This window comes from Cyanistes caeruleus, chromosome 1 (genome assembly GCF_971803275.1).
Source record: "Cyanistes caeruleus chromosome 1, bCyaCae1.hap1.1, whole genome shotgun sequence".
Classification (NCBI taxonomy): Eukaryota; Metazoa; Chordata; class Aves; order Passeriformes; family Paridae; genus Cyanistes; species Cyanistes caeruleus.
Window position 1 is genome coordinate 47,139,953 of NC_141701.1, and position 21,141 is coordinate 47,161,093.

A 21,141-nucleotide genomic window follows, 5' to 3' on the forward strand; every position below is an offset into this window, starting at 1 on the left:
TTAACTGGTAAACTACAGTAGGATTCCTGTAATGCAATTGTAATTTTTTCTTCTTGCTGTGTTGTAGTCTTGCTAGGTTTACTCTGTTTGCATCATGGTAAAACCTCTGAGCAGTGTGGACATACAGCTCTTTGGTGAAGGTGTTGGCTGGGGAAACCACAATTTTACTTCTTAATAGGGCTTACAGCAAATTGCTTAGGGTTGAATTAATTGTGTGTACTTTCAGGAAGATCCTGAATTAGTTTTGTATTCACTGTACACACTTTCTGTAGCCACCTGAGAAAGAAAGGAGGTACCTCCAGAGACTGCTCCATCTAGCAAAGATCTATTCATTGGAGATTCTCTTTTGGAAACTTAGGAAAGCTGCTTCCTTGCTTTAAACACCTCTGAAGTCAGATGAGTCTGGAAGTTGTCTGGATAAATCTGATCAAATGTGGTTATTGGAAATGTTGCACCTGCACTAGCTCTCTTCATAGTCCATGGTGCAGAGCAGGATCTCTTTGTACATAATTCACCTCGCCTGAAAGCAGACACCTAAAATATGCCAGATGAATTCCTCTCAAAAATGTTTGATTTTCCCTACTGACTGTGAAGAGGGCCTGCTTTGCTAAGACAAATGTCCATTTGAAGCTCTCTTGGATACTCTGTTTAGTTAAAGCCTTGGGTAGAGACTGTTCAGTGGCTGCAGAGGCTCAGAGGGGACAGGAGACAAGACAAAAACCTTTGTGATGGTCCTCTGCTTGCCTTACCCGTCCCTGATTGCCAATACAAGACTAAATAAGCTGGGGTCCATATGCTCAGACTGCTTAAATTGCTGTACATTTCTGAAATAGAATTATCCTTGCTGAGACGAGCTGAGAGCCTGCATAATTGGCATATGCCAGGTTTCTGAGTGTGACAGGAAGAATTTCAGTCTTCCTAGTCTTCTTTAGTCATCTTCCCTTTCTTTGTAGCACAGCTCCCACTCGCTGGACTTGCTTTGCAAAGCTAACTGCAGGGAAATTGCAATATGTATATTTACATGACCGTGCTTTTATTTATGTAGATGTTCTTTATTGCAGTTTGATCCAAATGGATATTCATGGGCTCTAATTCACTTGATCTGTGTTGGTAAGTAATTTTCTTCTAGAAAAAGAATTACGAAGAGTAAATGTGTTGGAGAAACCGGCTTTATTTTGAAGTTACTGGTATTTGAGACTCTATACATAAGAAACACTTGGAAAGAATGAAGATCAGTAAATATAAGAAAGTGCATTCTTTTTATAGCTTTTATGTTGAAAACAACAACAGAACAAACTACATATTGCAGTCTGTTAACAGGGGATGAGAAAATGCACATACAATTTTAATCAGCACTAAGCTTTTCTGCTTGTTTTTTGATGGTTGCCTACTGAGAGAGACTTCTTTCTGAGGGGAGAAGAAACATGAAAAAAACAAGCAATAACTTGTACTTGGAGCTTTGTTACACACAAAGATTTTATTTAAAACTGACAAAAACATACTAAAATATCATGGACTTTTGTTCCAGAGGAAGGATGTTGAAATGCTGGGGTTTTTTAGGCAATCATATGCATTTTTAAAAAATTCTAACAATGAGTTGCATAACCTATCAGGTTTCCTTTTCTTCTTTTTTTTTTTTTTTCCAGACAAACATTGATTTGGATAAATTGTAGCCATTCCCTGAAAAGCTAAAAACAGTCAGGCCCAAATTACTAGGAGATTTTTGTCTTTTGGAGCATTTTTGTGGATAATAAGGGACTTGTATTTGATTTTTATCTGTCCTATATACTGAGTGAGTGACTCATTCGTATGTTAGGTCTTGCCTGCAGATTAGGGATGAGTCTTTCTTTATTTCTTCTATTCATACAGTAAAATTTTTAGGGCAGAGGTAATGTGTTTATATGTATTCCTGTCTAGGGAGGGCTAGAGATTCCCATCTGAAATGTTGTTAACATAAAAATGAGAAATAGTTTTGGGATTTTTTTTGAGAAATATTATATGGTAAACATTTGCTCATTGAGATAAAAGTAAAAGCTATGGATTTTCCACTTCAAATTCTTGTTTGCTGTAATGACTGATGTTCCTGCTTTCTCAAAGCCAACGGGTCTCCTTTGTAAATCAGTGCTTGGTCACAGAGGTGGAAAATTGCTTAGAGAGTCTTCAGAGAATGCTTCTTTTGTGTGTCTGAAATGTGTGGGAAGTGCCAACATAATGTTTATGCTCAAAATATAGCTGCCTTCCATTTCTCTTGGTTTTGAGGGTTGTTGATATGGCTGTTGGGAGATATTTGTGTAATTAGATTTCCTATCAACTAAAATGAAGGTGCTACGAGAAAGGGCAAACAGATGAAATAACTTACTGCATAGTAAATCAAGACAGAACATTACAGAAAGGATGTGTGTTCTACCCTTCAACTTGTCTAATGGAGGCAGAATTTAGAACATCTGTTTCATAGTGTTCTACTGGATTTACTTTTCATTTTCTGGTTTTCTCTGTGAATCAAAAACATTACCCCAAAGCCTTGAAGAAAGGGTCTGAAAAAACAGAGCCCGAAGATGTGTCATTTTTTGAGTGCTTAAATTTTTAGCCAGGACAGAAATGGAAGCTAACAAGCGGTAGATGGGTGGGTCAAGAATGTAAAGGACCTGAAGACCCTAGAGTGGAGAGAACTAGAGAACTCTGAATAAGAAAAATGGCTTAAAGCAAATAGCTCTATGTAGATGAAGATATATATCATAGGACTTACCCCCAAAATGATGTGGGCTGAAGAACCCATCCTGTGACACTTTTCTGTGTGCATTTACACACAAAACCATACACACACGCACACACACAATCTCTTCTTTGTTTTTGCTGTGAGCTAGAAGATGTCTTGTCCTCAGAAGGACTAGCAGAACCACAAAGCACTGTGCTCAGAGCTGATAGCACCTTGAAAACCATTAATTTGAAGCAATAGGTTCATTTTACTCATGGTTTAGGAATCCTTTGTGCTGTGTTGCTAAACTGTAATTCAGAGGGGTTCCATGTCGGCTAGTACCATGGCCAAACAAGCTCTCGTTTGTCAGAATGATTGCATGATATGGCAATTACACATGTCATTTCAATTACAGGGGCTTACAAAGTATTTCACAAGTTGTGGAAACCTGGATCTTTAAGGTAATTGTGTTTTCTTATTCTTCTTATAAAGAGAGATGACTGATGCAGGGAGCTCTGCATGATCAGCAGGAGCTGGGCCACTCCTGGTTAATCATTAATGACTTCTCTTGCAAGACGAGCCTTATTTATTGTTGGTAACAACAGCATGTGGTTATTGGTAGTTATACTGCTAACTGGAACATTGAATTAGTTTTAAACAATGTATTACCCAAGGGTGATAACTCAGCCCTGGAAAAAGAACCCCTAATTACTGGCACAGGTGTTAAGAGGAAGTGTATTTCTGTGTTCAAGTGGAAAGCTGCATGGTTTGAATCTGTTAGTATCTCCCTCTGTGACACGCTCAAAAGTGCTCAGCAGCTGGTGACTTACCATAGGATGGGAATGGCTGGGTACCTTAAACACCTTGAAACCTTGCACTAATCCCATGTTCATGTTAGAACTGCAACCACACAATAGAATTCTTGGAATCAGGTGGCACTGCATGTTCACAGTGTCTGTAATCTGCAGTTTTCTTTATGGAAGGGGATGGATATGTTGACACTGCATATGATGTATAATATACATTCATGGATAAGCTTATGTATTTCAAAACCATTTTCCATCCCTGGTTAAAGGGTCTCAATTTTAATCAGTCTCACTTTATCTTCACGTTAAATGAAACTCCTGCTGACAGTAACAACAAAATAATGTGTGGATCCTGTGTGAATTAATATATATTGGTTAACTGATAATTAATTAATAATTAAATAATCAACATTGATAAGATTATTACTATTTTATGTTTATAATGTATATAATTATAACATTACGTTATTATTAAGTATTACCCAATACTAGCCTTATTAGGTATTATATAAATTAATATAATGTACTATTACAGCATTACTGTATATTACTGGTTAATATACTGATCTGTTACACCAAATGAAGTGCATTGCTAAGAAAACCCCTTCTGTTTCTTTCCCTCCTCTCACAGTGATCTGGACCAACAGTACATCAACTATGTATTCAGGTAAAATGAGTAAGTCTTTGATACACCATAGCTGGTTATATGTGTTATATATTTTTATTTTCAACCATGCTTTGTTGAAGAAACTGACAGCTACCACTCCTTAAATGTATTTATTTAGCAGGACATTCACTGAAAGAACAGTGCTAAGTTGAATGGCTTAGCAGATTAAATTTTTTGGCTCCAGTTGCAGATGGATATGCCAATATACACCTGAGAAGGTAACAAGGTGTTAATTATGAATTTTTAAGTCACCATGTGCACTAGAAGTGATCTATCCCTTCCAGAAATAATATTTACAGAGTAGCTCCCTGACAATACCCCACTTCAGAAAATAAAACTTGTACAAAATTGCCAGAAGAGGAGGGAGTGATTACAAAAGTACTGTGTGCAGAGAACACGAGCAGTAACTGATTGTTCAAAGTGCTGTTAGTGGGATTGAGTAATTCTGACTTTCAGTTGTTTTTCTGATTTGGAGATATAAAAATGGCTTGTTATTTTGTAGCTGGTGAAAGAGTCTGTGTCACTGACCAGATTCCCCTGCTTTTTTAAATCCAGTCCTGTCTTCAAAGAATGACAAACCAGGACATTCAGTGTACATGTCCTCTGCTGGCTTTTTGTGAGGCTTTATTTCAAGTAGGGCATCTAGAGACTTGATTCAATTCTCCTCCATCTGAAATCACACCTAATATATGTTTGCTTCTTCTTCAATTCATACCTAAAGTCATTTGGGAATATGATGAAGTATGAATAATAAATTCAAAGAAATTCCTTCTGTGGTCAGAAGGAATGAAAGAGAGACCATAAGCTAGGAATAAGCATAACAAAAGTGAAGTTGGGGTAGTCTATTTGATTAGATGGATATATGCTCTTGTCTGACCACATGAAAGATCCTTGACAGAGGTATATCAGGGACACCAGTGTAGGACAGTTGCTTCCTTTAAATTCCCATTTATCTTGTGAGCATCATCAATATGATAACACTGTGTGTCTCTTTCTATCTTAGTTCAATCAAATCTCCTATTTCCATAAGTAAGTAATGCAGGCCTCTGCTTTTGCCTTTATGATTCACCAGGGTCCCATTAATGGACAATATCTGGATATCAGTTTGCTTGAAGTAGGCTCTTGTTTAAGTCAGTTGTTTTCCATCTACTATGAAATGTGAAGCAAATCAATTTTGCACAATGAAGATAGGTGTGTTTATTGAAACTTTGGAAGAATTAGTAATGGAATTTGCAAATATGCTGCCACATGCAAAAATAACCTATGAAGTCTGGAATGAGATCTAGCTACTTCTCTGTGTTGAAGGGAAATCATGAATGAAGCAGTAAAATCAATTGATTTTTTGTTTGGCAGCTCCCTGACTATCTCTCAGTTGTCAGTTTAGTTGAAATTTGCATCTAGGCCTGAACCTTTAAATTCAGATTTTGGCTGAAGGCCTTAATATTTCAGCTTTGATTGAAAAGTCAGGGCTGGGCTGCTTCTCTGTTAGTTCACGATCTTGGTCCTTTGAAGTCTGTGAACTTGTGTCCAGCAGAGAGCAGGAGTCCCACATTACATGGAAAGTATGATAATTTTGTTGGAAGCTTTTGAAAGGGAGAAACTTCTTGCTAAGGAACTGTGAGGTGCAATGGTGTATATTTTAAACTGTTCTTTTTACAGAAAACACACTAACAAACAATCCAACAATGGATTTATGCAAATTGGAAATTCACTATTTTCAACATCTGTTTAAAAGCAAAAACTTGTTATCAAAGCTTCCAGTTTTTCCCCAGGAAGAGGCTTAAAGTTCAGCATTGCTTACAAGATGATGATGTAAAGAAATTTGTTGGAAAACAGCTGGCTGAAGGGAGGTAGTAAACGAGATACTTATTTGTTTGGTTTGGTCTGTGCATATCTATATGCTTATGTATCTGTAGGTATATATACTTTTATGTGTTAGAAAAGCTCACAATTTATAGCATTTGAATCTCATCTTACCTAGGGAAAACAGGCAGCACCATGGACAATGGGATAAGTGACATCTGAATTCTTTTAGAGTTTTGTTTTGTCAAAATAACTAATGATGTTTGAAAGGGTGTAAAATTTGGCAGGAGATCTCATTCATGTGGCACCATGATGTGGTGTCTAATGGGACTAAAATCCTTCTGCTGCAGGACACACTGGCAGGTTTGTCTCTGTGGGAGACCTCTGCACATGTGGTTATCTGAGAGATCACTGCTGCTTCCCAAATCCGGATGAATCTGTTCAGCGTGTTTGAGAGCTGTGTGGAGCTGTGTACACACAGCTTTACTGCAGAAACTTAATTTCTGTAGGAAACAATCAAAACTACTTTTAAATATCACTAACAAAAGGAATGGTCTCTGAATGAGCACTAACTCCTCACAGGCAGCTCTGGGTTAAAATTACTGTAAACATGGATTATCTCTGCCAGACAGCGCCCAGCACTAAATTTTGTGATTTAGAAGGTGTTAAGGTATATGATGCTTCCCCTTCTCAGGCCTTCTCAAGGACTCTTCTGGCCATGATAGGATCCCAGTTCCACCTTGAGGACAGGACAGTTTAATGTGTACTAGAGGTCTTTCTATCCAAGCATGATTTTATGATTCTATGATTTATGAAGGAACTTGATAATGTGGTATCAGTGCGACTTTCTCCTCTTAACACTATTATCAATAGGTCTTTAAAGCTCCTTATTTCTAACCTAGATCAGTCAGCTGACATGCAGCTGTGTGGGCACAGACAGAGCTTAGAATCATCCAGTCTTTTAGCTTGGAGAAGACCCTTCAGGTCATTGAGTGCATTAACCAAGCTCTACCAAGCCCACCACTGAGCCTTGGTCCCTAAGTACCACACGTCTCTTAAATACCTCTAAGGATGGTGACTCAAATACTGCCCTGTGAAACCTATTACAATGCCTGATTCCAAAGCCTTTTAGTGAAGAAATTTTTCTAATACATAGGAAAAGAACATAGGATTATTGTAATAGAAGCCGTTCAAAGTGTTTCTCAGTTCAGTATGAAAGCACAGTTGTATACTACTGAGTGTAGAGACTGTCTGCATGGAGCAGATTAAAAGATCTGCCATAAATTGCTGGATGTTATAATCTACCAATATGTTAGAGTAAAAATATATGTATTTATATAAAAGAAAAAGCTCTGTTGGATGCTTCCAGAAGTGCAACTGAAATGAGCAGTCTGCTAACATATGCTGTCCTTACACACCATGCACTGTTTCTTGTTTTAAAATCTGGAATAGTTTGGGAGAAAAGAACACCCTAAGTAAATGTACATGAATGGGAACTTTCCAGAATCAAGCAGATCTGAAGAAATATTTGCTGATGTTGAAAGTCTGGCATTCTTCTCACTTCATCATTTCCAGCATGATTATTCAATGGCTTTTAAAAGGGGAGCCAGGCCAGGAACAAGTGTAGGAGGGAAAGCAGAACTGTGCTATGCAGAGAAGGGAGGGGTAATGCTGCTTCTCAGTGCCCAGCCCCATCCAGTTCATCCCTTTCCCTTGTGCATCTGGGGCAGGGAGGAAGAGAAGAGGTTCAATGTTCTTTCAAGATCCTGCCTCTAATCCTCCAATCCTCTTGATCCCACCCCCTTTTTTAAACTGCAGTATTGTATTTCTCTGTACTCTAACTTCTGCATTAGTGTTCTACTTCCTAGTGTTTTTTTCTCATAATCTTGCATTTGCTTTTATGCTTTCTGTTTCCTCACTTTTTATCAAAGGAGGAGCCATATTTCTCCCCCTGAGCTGGTGAAGGGTAGCATGAGGGGAGGGGTAGTAATCCCTGCCTGGCATGTTGAGGGAGACATAGACCTGTCTTACAAGCAGGTTGTAGCTCCTCTTGGGCTTTCTCCTATGCTGCGGCAGGTAGAGATATTTTACTTCTCGTGAAGAACCTGCAAGAAATTTCCAGTACATTACAATATCTGTCACTGTCTGAAATTTGCTCACAAAGGCATGCCCAGATGGCATAGCAGCATTTGGTGAGGAGAAAACAGATACAGGAGCATTTCAAATGGTGGATAAACAGCACTGACAAAGGTAGGAGGTAAAGGCTCTACTGTATACAGCAAAACTACATCTGGCTTCTGGAAGAGCTGCTAATCTGTCACTTTTGTGAATTAAAAATGCTGCAGTAGATTTTCTGCAATAGAAGAGGGCAGCTTTGCAGGCATAAATTGCTGTTCTTGCTGACAAAACCTCTTTTTAGCCAGAAAGGAAACCACGAGTGACCCAGCCCTCAGTATTGAATACAGGGGAAAAAAGAGAGGAGCAGGGAAATCCAGCACACGGAATTTGTTTTTGCTGCAGCCTCATATCCAGGCTGTCCTGCTAGAAACCTCTGAATCCCTAATCTGGTTTTACAGCATCATCGTGTCTTTTTTACTGATGCTTCATTCAGAGCAGAGCTACAGAGCAGCTGTAATGCCATCTAATCCATTTGCCTTAACTTGCCCTGCACTTCACAATTAAGGTTTTGTTTTCTCCCGTTGTTTTGTTTGGACCAAAACCTGGGGTGTCCACTAGGGTTATCAATTCCTCTTGGCTGCAGAAGGAAGCTGCTCTCTGACTATTTCCCAATCTCAGTGGGTTTTTGTTCAAAATATTCAAAAAGCAAGTGGAGAAACATGGTTTAGCCCTACTTCTCATCACTGTTGATACAGTTTCACTTGCCCTATCAGTCTCCTGTTTTCTCTTATTCAGTCAAAAGCAGTAGGCCTTTGCTTCCTTTTCTCTCTTTACCAGGAAACTGAGGATTTGGGCCTGTTTATTGTGAATTACTCTTGGCATCCGTTTACAGGGGGGGCACCCATGTGTGGGGAGGAGGGGTAGGGCAAATTACCTATTGTAAATGATCTACTTTGCCTTGTTTAATACCTTTGTGGCAGTAGCACCTTTTAAAAACGTGCATAAATATTGAGAATGTGAATGTACTGTATCATGTGATGCCTTTCAAATACTTTTAAAATGTGAAGCCTGAAACAGCTGCCTGCCTGTCCGTCAAACACTTTTCTCCTTCAGCCTATTGTGTTCCACAGCTGATTTCAGTGGCAAACTTCCCCCCAGGGCTTCCTTGGCCATGAGAATTCCATGCTTTTTGCAGCTCCTTTTGTTTCAGGTGACTCTGTGAATGATGTTGGATTTCACCAAAGCTTGCCAAGGGCAGGTCACCAAGCATGGAAGCATGGTCATGTAGAGAGCTGGGATCAGCTGTGAGTGAGCTGGTTTGGAAATGGTAACAACATGAACACTGGAAAAGGAAGCTGGCCTGGAATGCTGGAGCATTCATTACATTAATGAGTGTCTTTTTACCTCTGCAAGGGCAGTGCTTGCTTCTTATCAATAAACAAACTCTTGAGATACTGCTGTCTTCTTCTTCCACTTGTCCTTAGTGTTTGTCATGGATGCATGTTGTTGGTAACTGGAAGAAGCTGTAGCTCTACAGACATGCATGATTATCCAATCTCACAGCGCCCCAGAATGTCTCTGTAGCCTTCTAACGTTAGAAGCAATTTGGAATAAAAAATTTGCAAAAAAAAAAGAAAAAAGAAGAGAAGTCTACAAGAAGAATCAGTAACACTAGAAAAGGCTCTGTGCAATCTATACTGCAAATTTAAAAGAGTGAATCTTTGTAAGACCTTAGAAAACTTAAGTGATAACACTTCTGATAAAGAACTGGTCACAGCTGGTTTTCTTGTTCACTTGTATCTGAAACATGTGAATCATTCAGGCTGGTTCATTTTTTTTATTTTCATGTGCTTTTTAACTTGTCTAAATGCAATATTTAGCATAATATGGAACAACAACCATACATTGAAACTTTGGTGGTTTAATAAATGGGTCAGCAGGATAAACTTGTTTGCTACAAGGGTAGAGTGGCCTTAGGACAAGTTACCCAGAGAGGTGTGTAATCTCTGTGGTGGTAGATTTTTGACACATGCCTTTTTGAGACAGAACCAGAGGGCATGATCAAATATTTGTGATAGTCCTGCTTCAGGTCAGAAATTTTATTAGGTGACCCCCATACACTCCTTTCCAATCAACTTTTGTTTTATTTTAATTGATACTTATATTTCAGTTATTCTACGTAACTGGAATAAGTATCACCATGAAAAAACAAACACAGAACTGTCAATTTATAGTCTTCAGCTCATGTCATAGATTTTGTAGTATCAAATTAATTTATTTTTTTTTTTAGTGTAGTGCTGTTGGCCTCTGCATCCCATCCAGCAGGTAAAGTGAACTGAGTTCCTCCATTTTTAGATTTCCATGTTGCTTTTGCTTTCTATGAATATTTTTAGAGACCAAACCCTCAGGATTTTAGCCCTGAATATGACCAGTAATATGTTACCACGTAGGAAGGGAAGAGTATATAACTTGGTGTAAATTGCATGATATTTCCCAATACCATTCTTAGCTGTCCTTTGCAAACAAGCAGTATGGGACAGACAACAAAGAACAGCTTTTGAGGTGGTGCATGGTAAAGAACAATGATTCTCTAAGTTAACATGTCCTCTTCAGAGCAAAGTCTCAGGAGTCCATATAGAACTGGGCTTCCTTCTCTGCATTGTCCCCATTGCTATGCAGAGTTTTTGTTTTGTTGCTTTCAATACATGGATCCCACTGCTTGGACCCATGGCAGGATTTGAAGTAGCAGCACATCAGGTGGTAAAAATGGAGAAATTTAATATTTTATGGTGGCTAATATTCTTACTTTCTTGTGTGTTCGTAATTATGAGGGTAAAGATGATCATCTGTTGCTTTCATTAGACATTTGTTCAGCCAGAAAAACAAAGAAGGAAGTATTTAAAGAAACATAAATTCACCCTTTTTCCTGGTGTTTCCCAGTGCAGATTGTATATATAGCAAACCCCCACCAGGATAAACATACATGTTAAGCCAAACAGTCCTGCATTTCAAAAACTGAGAGATGGAGCTTCATGCAAATCTGTAGATCCTGACGGCCAAAGAACTCCTGGAACTGCCACCAAGAGCAATGAAGGCTCAGGTTCCTGGAAGTACAAGTACTTGAGAGCTCCACTTAGACCTCTCAACATGCTCTGTATTATGAGTTCAAATGCCAGAGGGGGAAGCAGCCACCATATGTCTGTGTTTCCTGTTATTTCAGTAGGAGCCATCACACGCTGTGTAATAAAAGAAGTGGATATGATATATGTCTGTCCACTGGCAAATGCTGCTTAAGCAGGACCTTCTGAATACTAGCAAAGAATACTCTTAGGTATCCCTTTTCCCTTTTTCAACCAAAGGCAAGAACTGGCTAGAAGCAAGGTCAGAGAGAAATCATTAAACACACCAGAAATGTGGAAAGCATCATAAATGAAAAGTCAGCCAGCTGTAAAGGCTCAGAGGATGTTAAACTAGTAATGTACATGTAATTGCTGTTGCATTGCTTGTAACAGTGGGTAATTTTTTCCCACCATGTACTGAGTATATTGCTTTGTCCCTCAGGTGATCTCTTCAGTGCCTTGGATTTTCCATTCCTGTACTTCTACAGGTTTCATAGCAGCTGCTGTGCCAGGTAACCTCTATAACAGGTCATGTAAATGTTTTCAAAATAAGAGATTCAGTTGACTTCCTGCCTATACTTTCAATTAAAAACTTTGCAGCATGTAAAGCCTTCCTTATACTAGTTTCTGCTGCCATGAGCCAGGAGAATTGCAAAGAATAAATCTTTGCATGTCTGTGGGGTATGCATTTGATGGCCTGAGATTCAAATGCGCTGTGCGTTTCCTTGGGTGAGTGCATTCTGATTGCTGGAGCTCCCAGTCACCAGTAAAACAATGTTTACCCAATGTAGCAAAGCTTTGATACATAGCATCTCTCAAATGCTTCAGAAGTCAGATTAGACCAAACTTGCTGTCGGCAGCAATTGCTAATTATTAGTCTTCAGCAGTATATGGGTGTACATGGATCTATTTGCCTGTACATCTTGTTATTTGGCAGAATGCTGCTTTGGGTAAAAAGGAAAAGCTTTAACAAGCATTGCATTATTTTCAGTAGCAAAAGTTCACTGCATGTTGGTATAATTCTCACAGGACAACATAATAATGTTTCCCATAGATCTTCTTTTTTTGAAAAACTCCTGTCTTTCCCCCCAAGTCTTCTACCAAGTTAAAGTAATCTTTTAAGAGTTGGAAAAATATATTTTCATGCTAACTAATGGCAAAAAAATTTCCTGATAGGGATTTTCTGACTTGTATCTGGATTTTCTGTTGAAAGGAGATATTTAGAACGACTGCTAAATAATTTCCAATGTACATAGGTTTTTGTTATGTTTTTCCAAGTGTCATCTATCCACACTACAAGTAGCTCACAAATGGGTATTCTTTAGGTAGGTGAAATCTATTTTTTCTTGAAGGTGACATCTAACTGCAGGCACTAATTTGTATCTGTCTAGCCCAGATGCTCTTCTTGTTCACTCCATTAGAACTTTACCTCTGTGGTAGCTTCCCACTTCTGAATCCATTGGCCCATCTTCAGTACATGTATAGTAGATAGCACTCTACACTACAGGAAGGGGAAAGGAATGGTCAGATGGAGAAACAAACATCTCAGCTGCTCTCTTACATTTTATAATCTAGTGTCTTTGTAGATATGTGGGATTTGGTGGAAAACCTATGCAATGAAAGGTAAGGGCAATTCATGCAGCTAAATCTACTGCCTCTGCAGAATGTCTGAAGCATCAACAGTAAGGTGCAATGTACTCAATTTATTTAATGAAATAAATTGATGTTAATTGTGGCATCAATATTTTAGGTATCATAATTTGCTGTTTCACTTTTTTGTCTCTGGAGTTGCACCAAATATCTTCAAATCTCCATGACTGAAAGCCCTTCACAGAAGGCCAGAAGACCTGGAATAAACTTAAGCTACTGGATTCTTAAAATGGAGTGAACTCACTCATTTCTCAGAGTGGCATTCTCTACTGCTCAGCACTCCATCCTCTGCAGCAAGCTGCTGAATTTAGGCCTATCTTTTGTCATCAAAGCAGCATCTACTTCCTTGGCTTCAGACTTCACACTCATCCCAAAGGATCTTGTGTTATGGCTCAATGCAAAAATTCCTAATGCCTTCTACTCCTGGGAAGCTATCTTACACTACTCTTTGGTGCCTGTATGGACACGCAACTGAGATGGATCTTGGCCACATGTATTGCGCAGGGAACAGCACTTGGAAGATATACTGGAGCTCACCACAGACCCATTTTCCACCCTTCCTGCTGCTGTAGAGAGGGGGGAAACTGCATGGCATCACTATCCAGAACAGAATACCCTCTGTGAACACCAAGGCACTTTTTGCTTCACCAGTTGTCTGCTGTGTTGATCCTATCTCCTTTCCCTTGCAGCTTCCCACAGCACTTTGTAATCTCTTATGCTTCACACTAATTTGTGCCTTACATATTTTGAAGTCCCTTTCTGTTCCCTGCTTGCTGGTTTTCACTGTTCCACTGGCTCACAATCAGTGGGTTGTACATATGTCACAAGTGAAACAAAATCCAGAGCCAAACCTCATTAACTCTATAAGGTCTGGTGAGATGTGGAACAGAATTTCCTTAAGGATAGTTTTGGCCACAGGAGTGCTGGGGACTGCTGTCCTATGACTTGAGAATTAAACTTCTCTTAATTCAATTGTCAGCAGAGAACTTTGGAGTATCCTGTTCCCAGCACGACTGAGCCATCTATTTGTTAAACAGTAGAGATGTATTTGACTTCCTAATTGGAATTTAGGCTTCATGAAGTTTAAACAGCTTGAAAGCTTCAGGCAGAAACTTTCCAGTGGTTATTTTTTCAGTTCAAGGCTCTGTGGAGGTTGAAGTGAGTTAGTTGCCAAATATGTGTGGTTCCTGCTGAAATTAGCATTGCTGTTATTCAGAGCCATTTCAATGCCTGAAGTTAATATTTCCCCTCATGTTTTCAATAATCTCTACTTTTCTGATTATGCAAGTGCATTAGAGACCAGCCATAAGAATGTCAGACTTACTTTATTCAGATTCTAGCCACTGACTGAGCAAACACTAGATGTACTGGACATAATGTAAGCTACTTGTCCACCAGCTTGCTTTCTCCAAATGGGATTAACACTTCAGTTCTTCATCAGGAAAACCAAGATGCCTGTAAAAAGTTGTTTAGTTGAAATTAAAAGATTTTATTAACAAGTTTCCCCATCCCTTGCAGTGGACTGTTGGGATTCTTTCTGATGTTGCACACAGTGAAGCTAAAAAGCAGCACAACCTCAGGGCAATATGCAGCCTGGAGTTTCCTTGCAAAGGTAAGAGAAAGACCCCCACAGGAACACAATGGATCTGTGCATCTCCCAGGATAACTGAGGAATTTCTGCGTCTTTCTAGTTTTTCTTGCTATTCCTCCTTGATGCTTCCTTGGTCCTGTCTGTGCAACCTGCACATAGAGCTCAGGCAACAAGTATAAGGTGTATAATATCCCAGAATGATTATCTGAGATGAAATACTGTGTATAGGCTGAGTGTAATGGAACTGGGATGATTATTGCAGCTAAGGATTTGGACTACTGAATCCCAGTACTACAAACCTATACTTTCCAAAGGTGTTTTGGAGAATAACCTGTGAATGTGTGCACCAGCCATGGTTTGCAGTGTGTCTTTCCTGAGCCAAGAGTTACAACTAGTTCTCTGAAGTTCAATAGCAGAACTCTCACTGTTTTTGTTGCAGGAGAGAGTTGAGGATGTCATTTGCCTTTACGTTACCAGGGCTTTTGATGGTATGTCCCACAGCATTATTATATAGAAATTAAGAGTACTACAGTTTGGATGGGCAGACAACTATATGGGTAAAAAAAATGGTTGGAGGATCAGGTTCAGAAGGTAGAGGTTAATGATTCCTATTCTAACTGGAGTCTTGTGACAAGCAGAATGGCAAAGGGATCTGTCCTGGGTCCTTTCCTACTTAGGAGCTTTATTGAAGAGTGAGAAGAGAGTGCACTCACATTTCCAAGGGACACAGAATTGGGAGGACCTGTCAATGCTGGAGGATAGGATTGCCTTCCAGAGGGATCTGGACAGGCTGGAGGAATGGGCCAACAGAAGTCTTAGAAAATTCATCAAGGACATGTGAAGCCCTGCACATGGGAAGGGTTGGTGGCAATAATAGAGCCTGAGGACTGCACAGTTGTGAAGCAACTCTGGAAAAGGACCTGTGATTTTGGTAGACAACAAGCAGGACATAATGCAACAGTGTGCCTTAGCAGCTAGAAAACCCCAAAATCCTGAACTTATAAGAGGATAGACAGCAAATTTGTGGAAGTGATCATGACCCTCTCCTTGGCACTTGTTAATCGACACCTGGAATCGGGAGCCTTGTTTTAGGCACCTCAATACAGGGAAGATATTGATAAACTGGAATGAGTTTGGTAGAGGATTGCCAGGAAAGTCAGGGGACTGGATCACTTGCATTGTGGGGAATGGCTGTTGGACCAGGCTTGTTCAGCCTGGAAGAGGGACATCTTTGGGAGCACCTAAGAAACAGAAACCACCCAGTAACTATGGAGAAATCATCCAGAAGACAAATCCAGGCTATTCACAGTGCTGTGTAGAGGTGTGTAAAATAAAGAGAGAGGTTCAGATTAGGTTAGAAGGAAATTAGACAAGGAAAAATTTTTTCACCCCAAGGACAAGTCAGGCAAGGGCAGAGGTTGCCCAGGAAGGCTGTGCTGTTTCCGTCTTTGAAGGTTTACAAGACCTGACTGGATAAAGCCCTAAGCACCCCAGTCTGACCTCCTGAGGTCCATTCCTTCTGGAATTATCCTATGATCTGTGGATCTGGGGTCTGGCTGTACTTGATTTAAGCTATTAACAACTCAGTTTTTCAATTATCGGTGGTGAATGCAGTCAAAAGAGCTTGTCAGACTCCATTTCCCTTGGATTTTAGTTAGTTTTGTCACTTTCAGCTAGGTCATCTGAAAACCACAACCTTATGATGTGGTTTGTGATCTCACCTTTCCTACTACAGTGAATGAAGCTGCTACATTATCAACCCCCTTCCCCACCTCAAATTGTAGATTTGCATAATGTGCCTCTTTAGAAACTGTATTCAAATGAGTCTGTTTTTTCTGGGGATAGCAAGAGTGAAATGATGACTTGGTTTGTGCTTTGCAAGCTGCTCCCCACTGTACCTGTCACATGGCATTCCTCACTTTGAATTTCTTCCAAATATTCTGACTGTGCTGATTTTAGTACCTTAGTTTTCTTCTTGATCCTTGGTAGCAAAGTCAACTGATCTAAAACTTGGGGTTTTTTTCTTTTTTTTTTGGCTTTTTATTTTTCTTTTTTCTTTTTTCTTTTTTTTTTTTGTGTAACATTCTAGGTTGTAGATTGGAATAGCTGGCTCTCCTAGTAGGTGTTGTGAATGAGGGTAAATGGTTTTACATGTGGTATTTATGACCTACTGGGAAAAAATGCAGGCAAAGATGTGTTGTGAAATATATTTTAAGCAGATTTGGGTCTGTCCCAGCTGAAGTGGATCAGAGCCACAAAGTCTGGACTGGATCAAAGTTTTCCCAGAGTTCAAGGGTTTCTAGATCTGTGGAGGTTTGGCTATCTATAGATGTAAGTGATACATAGTTTGTTCTAGACACTGTTGTCACAGAAATTACGTGTCTTCAGAGCAACTAAAAACTTGTCCCTGTGTTACTGGGAGAATTTAATCTGTTTGTTAGTCTTAAAAGTGCGTGCTTTTTAATGTACATGGTTTAATTATCTTGCTTGGAAGGTTTTTGTAACAGAGCAATTAGTCCTTTTCCTGCTGTAGCTTCTAACCCAGTGCTCAAATTATATATCTTATCTTGAGTTTGAAGAGGGCAATAATAATGAAGACATGAGATCTGCCTGTAGCACTAAAATTTTATCAACACTAGCAGTTTCTCTAATGTCTACCACTAGTGTTTTAAAGCTTGTTATGTGATTTATTTTAGGGTTCTATCATACCCACCTAAGGATGCATGAGGAGCATGGAGGAACTGCTGCTCCAAGTGTGGAAATGCAGCTGATTTGGGGTTAGAAGTCAGTGAACACTTGAAAAGTTTGAAGGCACCATACATCAGTTTTAGAACAGGAATCAAAGCAGAGACAGAGAGGCAGAAAGCAGGAGCTGAAGTGCAGCTTGTCTTAAGGGTAGGGGCTGATCTACCAGCTCCCAAAAAACTCTCCCAATGAACCTTATAGAAGGATCTTTAAATTTATGTACTGTGTAGTTAAGATTTGAGTTCCATCTGTCTGATCATTAATACAGCTTCCTGCAGGTGTTTGAAAATGTTAAAACTACATACTGATCCAGCTCAACATTGCCCAGGTATGAGGGCTATGTCAGTCACATCTTAAATCATAGTGAGTGCAGAAAAGCAGCATTTAACTAGCATGGTAAAAACCTGTTTAAGTCTAAGTGTCTGGCTCCCTTAAAAAAAAAAAAAAAGGAAGGAAGTTCATGTGGATAAAGAATAAAGATAGAAAGTATTTGTATCTGGGCTTGCAGAACGGGATCCAGTGGAAAAAATAAAACCACCTCTGGTCACAACAACAGCTTTGCGTTCCCACATGAGCATTTTTCTTGGATTGAGTAGTGCCCTAGATCATCCTCTTAATCTTTCAGACTGACTAGAGTTTTCACCAGCAGTTGGAAAGGAGCAGCGTTTAAGGCCAGAGTATGTTTATCTTGCAAATGAGCCAAGAAAGGAGAATGCTGTAGTCCTCAGACAGCAGCACAGGCCTCTAGGGAGGTACAGGGAATCAGAAAATCTGTTTTCCATTTGGATGCTTTGTACCTGTGTGACTGATGAGCTGGGGCTGAGATTGTTGTCACAGCTTCATTTCCAATAAATTAACAATGAGATCTGATCGGCTCTGCTTTGCACATCCAAGGACGCATTCTTTGTGAAGCCCACATATTTGGCCTCCCTGCCCTCTAATTTTTCATTCACTTAAAAACTGGAGCTGGGTCATAACTTGTTGTTATGATCTTTACTTTGGCTGCAGCAACTTAATCAATGCATGAGGTTTTTAAGTTCTTCCATGAAATGATTTCTGACATCTTTCATGTCAGAGCATTGCTTTGTACAGAGACAGGTGAAGCACAGGTTTCTTCTGTGTATAAAGTCCTGTGTGATAACTACAGTGACAAATGCTCTCTGCACTTTTTCTGTGAAAGCAAATAGTGTATGTGTTAGTCATATCTGTATAAATTCCTGAGAAATAAAAAAAAATAAAAATCAGTGATCTCTATTAAAAAAATGTTTTTAAGAAATCCAAGAAATATTAAATGCTTTGTCATGGCCTTGCACAGATTTAATCCCCTGAAGAGCAAGGATTTGAAGCTTTACTGAGATTTTTTGTTTTAATTTGAAAGCTGTGCTAGTATCATGGGTCATGTACTGGAAAGAAAAAGCTGGAGATGTTCCTATATACTGACAGAAGCATCTGGTGAGAATGCTAATGAGCTCTAACAGTACTGTCAGTGAGTTTGTTTTGATTAAGGTTGCCAATCTATATCTGGTGATGAAGCCTGTTAGGGTCTCTAAAAGTTAAGCAGCAGAAATAATTTAAATCATTAATAGAATGGAAAAATTCAGCAAGATACTAGTTACTTATGAATTCATATTCCCATATTGTGTTTAGTGTTATCCTAATAAACTTGTAGTAGGGAATTCAGCTTGTTTCCAGTGGGAACCTATTGAAGCAGCTTGTTATAAACAGGAAGAACAGATGGGAAGGTCAGTGGATTTTGAATTCTATTTTTCTTCCTCCCTCACCTGAAGAAAGGAAATTGAATAACTGAAATTAGGTTTCATTGAGGTTTATACTGATTTTCCTATGCATGGGTTGGAAGGAAATATAGAATAATCAGATCAGGAGTATGCAACTATTTTCTGTATAAACATCCCAGGCACTATTATGTAACCTATAATTTATCTGAACAGTGTTGGAGGCTTCCTAATACATAAAAGCATCCTCTGACAGCTGCTTTGGTTCCTTGTTTGTTAACTTTAGATGTGTATGCCCCAGGTCATCCTGTGTTTAATGCTGGCTGCCAGACATTGCGAAAGTAGCTTTGCAGGAGTGTCTGAAAGCATGAAGTTATCTGTGGGTTCTGTGTACCAAATGTACTTATACCCCAGCAGGTTTAGTCTTCCCCCCAAATATATAAGGGCTGATCAGAATCCCTCCTGCTATTCAGAATGACTCCTGTAGTCTTGGATTTAATATTTTGTGCCTGTATTTTTGCTTTTTTGCTCCCCATGGTGTCTTGAAGAGAATGGATAGACTAGATCCCTCTTCGTGTCAGTGCAAAAATAATTGATGATGTCCATCTTAATGGCTGGAAAAGTACTGATGTTTTTATTAAAGCAGAAATTGTCTTTTTTCTGCTTCTCACAAAATGGAGAGGCCAAAACTGCAGGTCTTCTGGGGCTCCTAGCCTGGTTTTCTCACTGTACCTCTCTTCACATATAGCATTTCACATGAGAATTCTATCTGCTGTAATTCCAGGGGTGAACCAACCAAGAGAAAAAAAAAAATGAATTCATGATTTTCCATATTGTTGCAATCTTAAAGCCTCTGCCAAAGCATGTGCTTCAATTTGTACACCTCTTAATTCCTCTCTCACTGCTCCTTAGCATGCAAGTGCTAGGAAATATTCTGCTGAGGGCTATTTACTTGCAGGAAATTTATAAAAGAGCCCTGCCACGGGTACCTTCTGAAGTAAATGTCTCTCCCTTGTTCTTCTCTCCCTTAATGGGACAGGATTCTGGAATTAAAAACTCTGTTTAAGAATTCTATATGTATATCATAACCAGAACAAGAATGTGTTTGGTTTTCTGGCACTTGTCTACTTGGTTATAGTGTAGACTGAAGTAGTGTCTTCTTTGCATGCTGCTGGCTCAGGCAAAAGTGACAGTGAAATTCTTGGCTGAAAATCCCATCGCTTTCTTGGCTTGGACCTCATAAAGCTTTAGGCAGAAATGTCATAAACTCCCATTGAAGTTCCATAAACACAGTGCGTTTTCATGTGGCAAACATCCTGCACTTTGTGCAAGACTGTCTCAAGATTTCTGCTCACCCAATCTGGAAAAACGGCAACTGCAGTTGCATCTGCAAGCCAAAACCCTGGGAGAGAGGGAGAATTGTGTCCTAGAGCCATCTGGACTCTACTGGTATGAGCTCTTTGTGGCACCAATATGGTTAGAAGTGAATCTTTAATCTGAGAGAGGGAGGTTCTGTGATCCTGAAGTTTTCATGGATTCCAAGAAGGGGTTCATAAAAGTAGAATTGAACTTGTTCCATCTACACATCTTGTGCACTGTCATACGTGTATATGTATACATATATGGATAAAGACAATTAAAAATGGTAAAAATCTTTATTGTTTTGTTTGGTCCTCACTGTATGATTGGTCCTCACTGTGTGAAATATGTACATTTATTCTTGCTACAAATAGTTGATTCCTGTGAGTCACCATGGGGACTATGCAAATACCTTGGAAAAGAAAATGTGTTTCTCAGCTGAGCTTCAAGCAGAGAAGGCAATCAGTGTGAACTTCACTGCATTGTTAGGGTCTGTAAAAAACACTAGCTGCTGAAACCTCAAAAATACCGGTTTTCAGGTAGTTTCCATGGAGACAGCTTCATAGTTGTGTTGTAGCAGCCAACACTAATTACACCATATAATTGCTGGGGAGACATGAGTCTCCATAACAACTTCATTGTGTGCTACATGGCCACTAAGCTAAGTGACACAGGCTCCCTGGGGCACTGTTGCAATTTAAGGAAGCTGTCTTACAAGAACAGCTGAGACTTGTTGGAGATTTTGAATCACCAGGTAATGGAAAATTTTAATGTTGTGAGGGTGGCTTAAATGGCTGCAGTTGTGTATCCACTGAAAAAGCCAGCTACACAGCTTTTGGGCATGACATGGCCACA

The 21,141-nt window shown here is 39.4% G+C and overlaps 1 protein-coding gene and 1 long non-coding RNA gene across 5 annotated transcripts in view; one reads left to right on the forward strand and one right to left on the reverse strand.

Annotated features, from left to right (window-relative positions):
- The window catches only part of SLC35D4 (solute carrier family 35 member D4), a 56,020-nt gene that overhangs the window by 17,063 nt on the left and 17,816 nt on the right, over positions 1 to 21,141 (forward strand). For 2 of the 4 annotated variants that reach the window (XM_086890353.1, XM_086890361.1), the window contains exons 8-14: positions 1,062 to 1,110; positions 3,111 to 3,156; positions 4,133 to 4,168; positions 10,380 to 10,414; positions 11,651 to 11,720; positions 14,377 to 14,470; positions 17,146 to 18,435. In XM_086890353.1, the coding sequence (XP_086746479.1) occupies positions 1,062 to 1,110; positions 3,111 to 3,156; positions 4,133 to 4,168; positions 10,380 to 10,414; positions 11,651 to 11,720; positions 14,377 to 14,470; positions 17,146 to 17,166 (351 nt within the window). In that variant the 3' untranslated portion in view covers positions 17,167 to 18,435. Of the gene's footprint in view, positions 1 to 1,061; positions 1,111 to 3,110; positions 3,157 to 4,132; positions 4,169 to 10,379; positions 10,415 to 11,650; positions 11,721 to 14,376; positions 14,471 to 17,145; positions 18,436 to 21,141 lie in introns of those variants that run through there. The other 2 variants (XM_086890331.1, XM_086890342.1) reach the window with 1 other exon arrangement.
- On the reverse strand, positions 4,201 to 12,709 carry LOC147655476 (uncharacterized). Its single transcript, XR_015287195.1, has 3 exons — positions 12,638 to 12,709; positions 9,494 to 9,677; positions 4,201 to 8,076 (listed from the first exon to the last, which is right to left on the reverse strand). It is a non-coding gene; the product is annotated as an uncharacterized LOC147655476 (long non-coding RNA).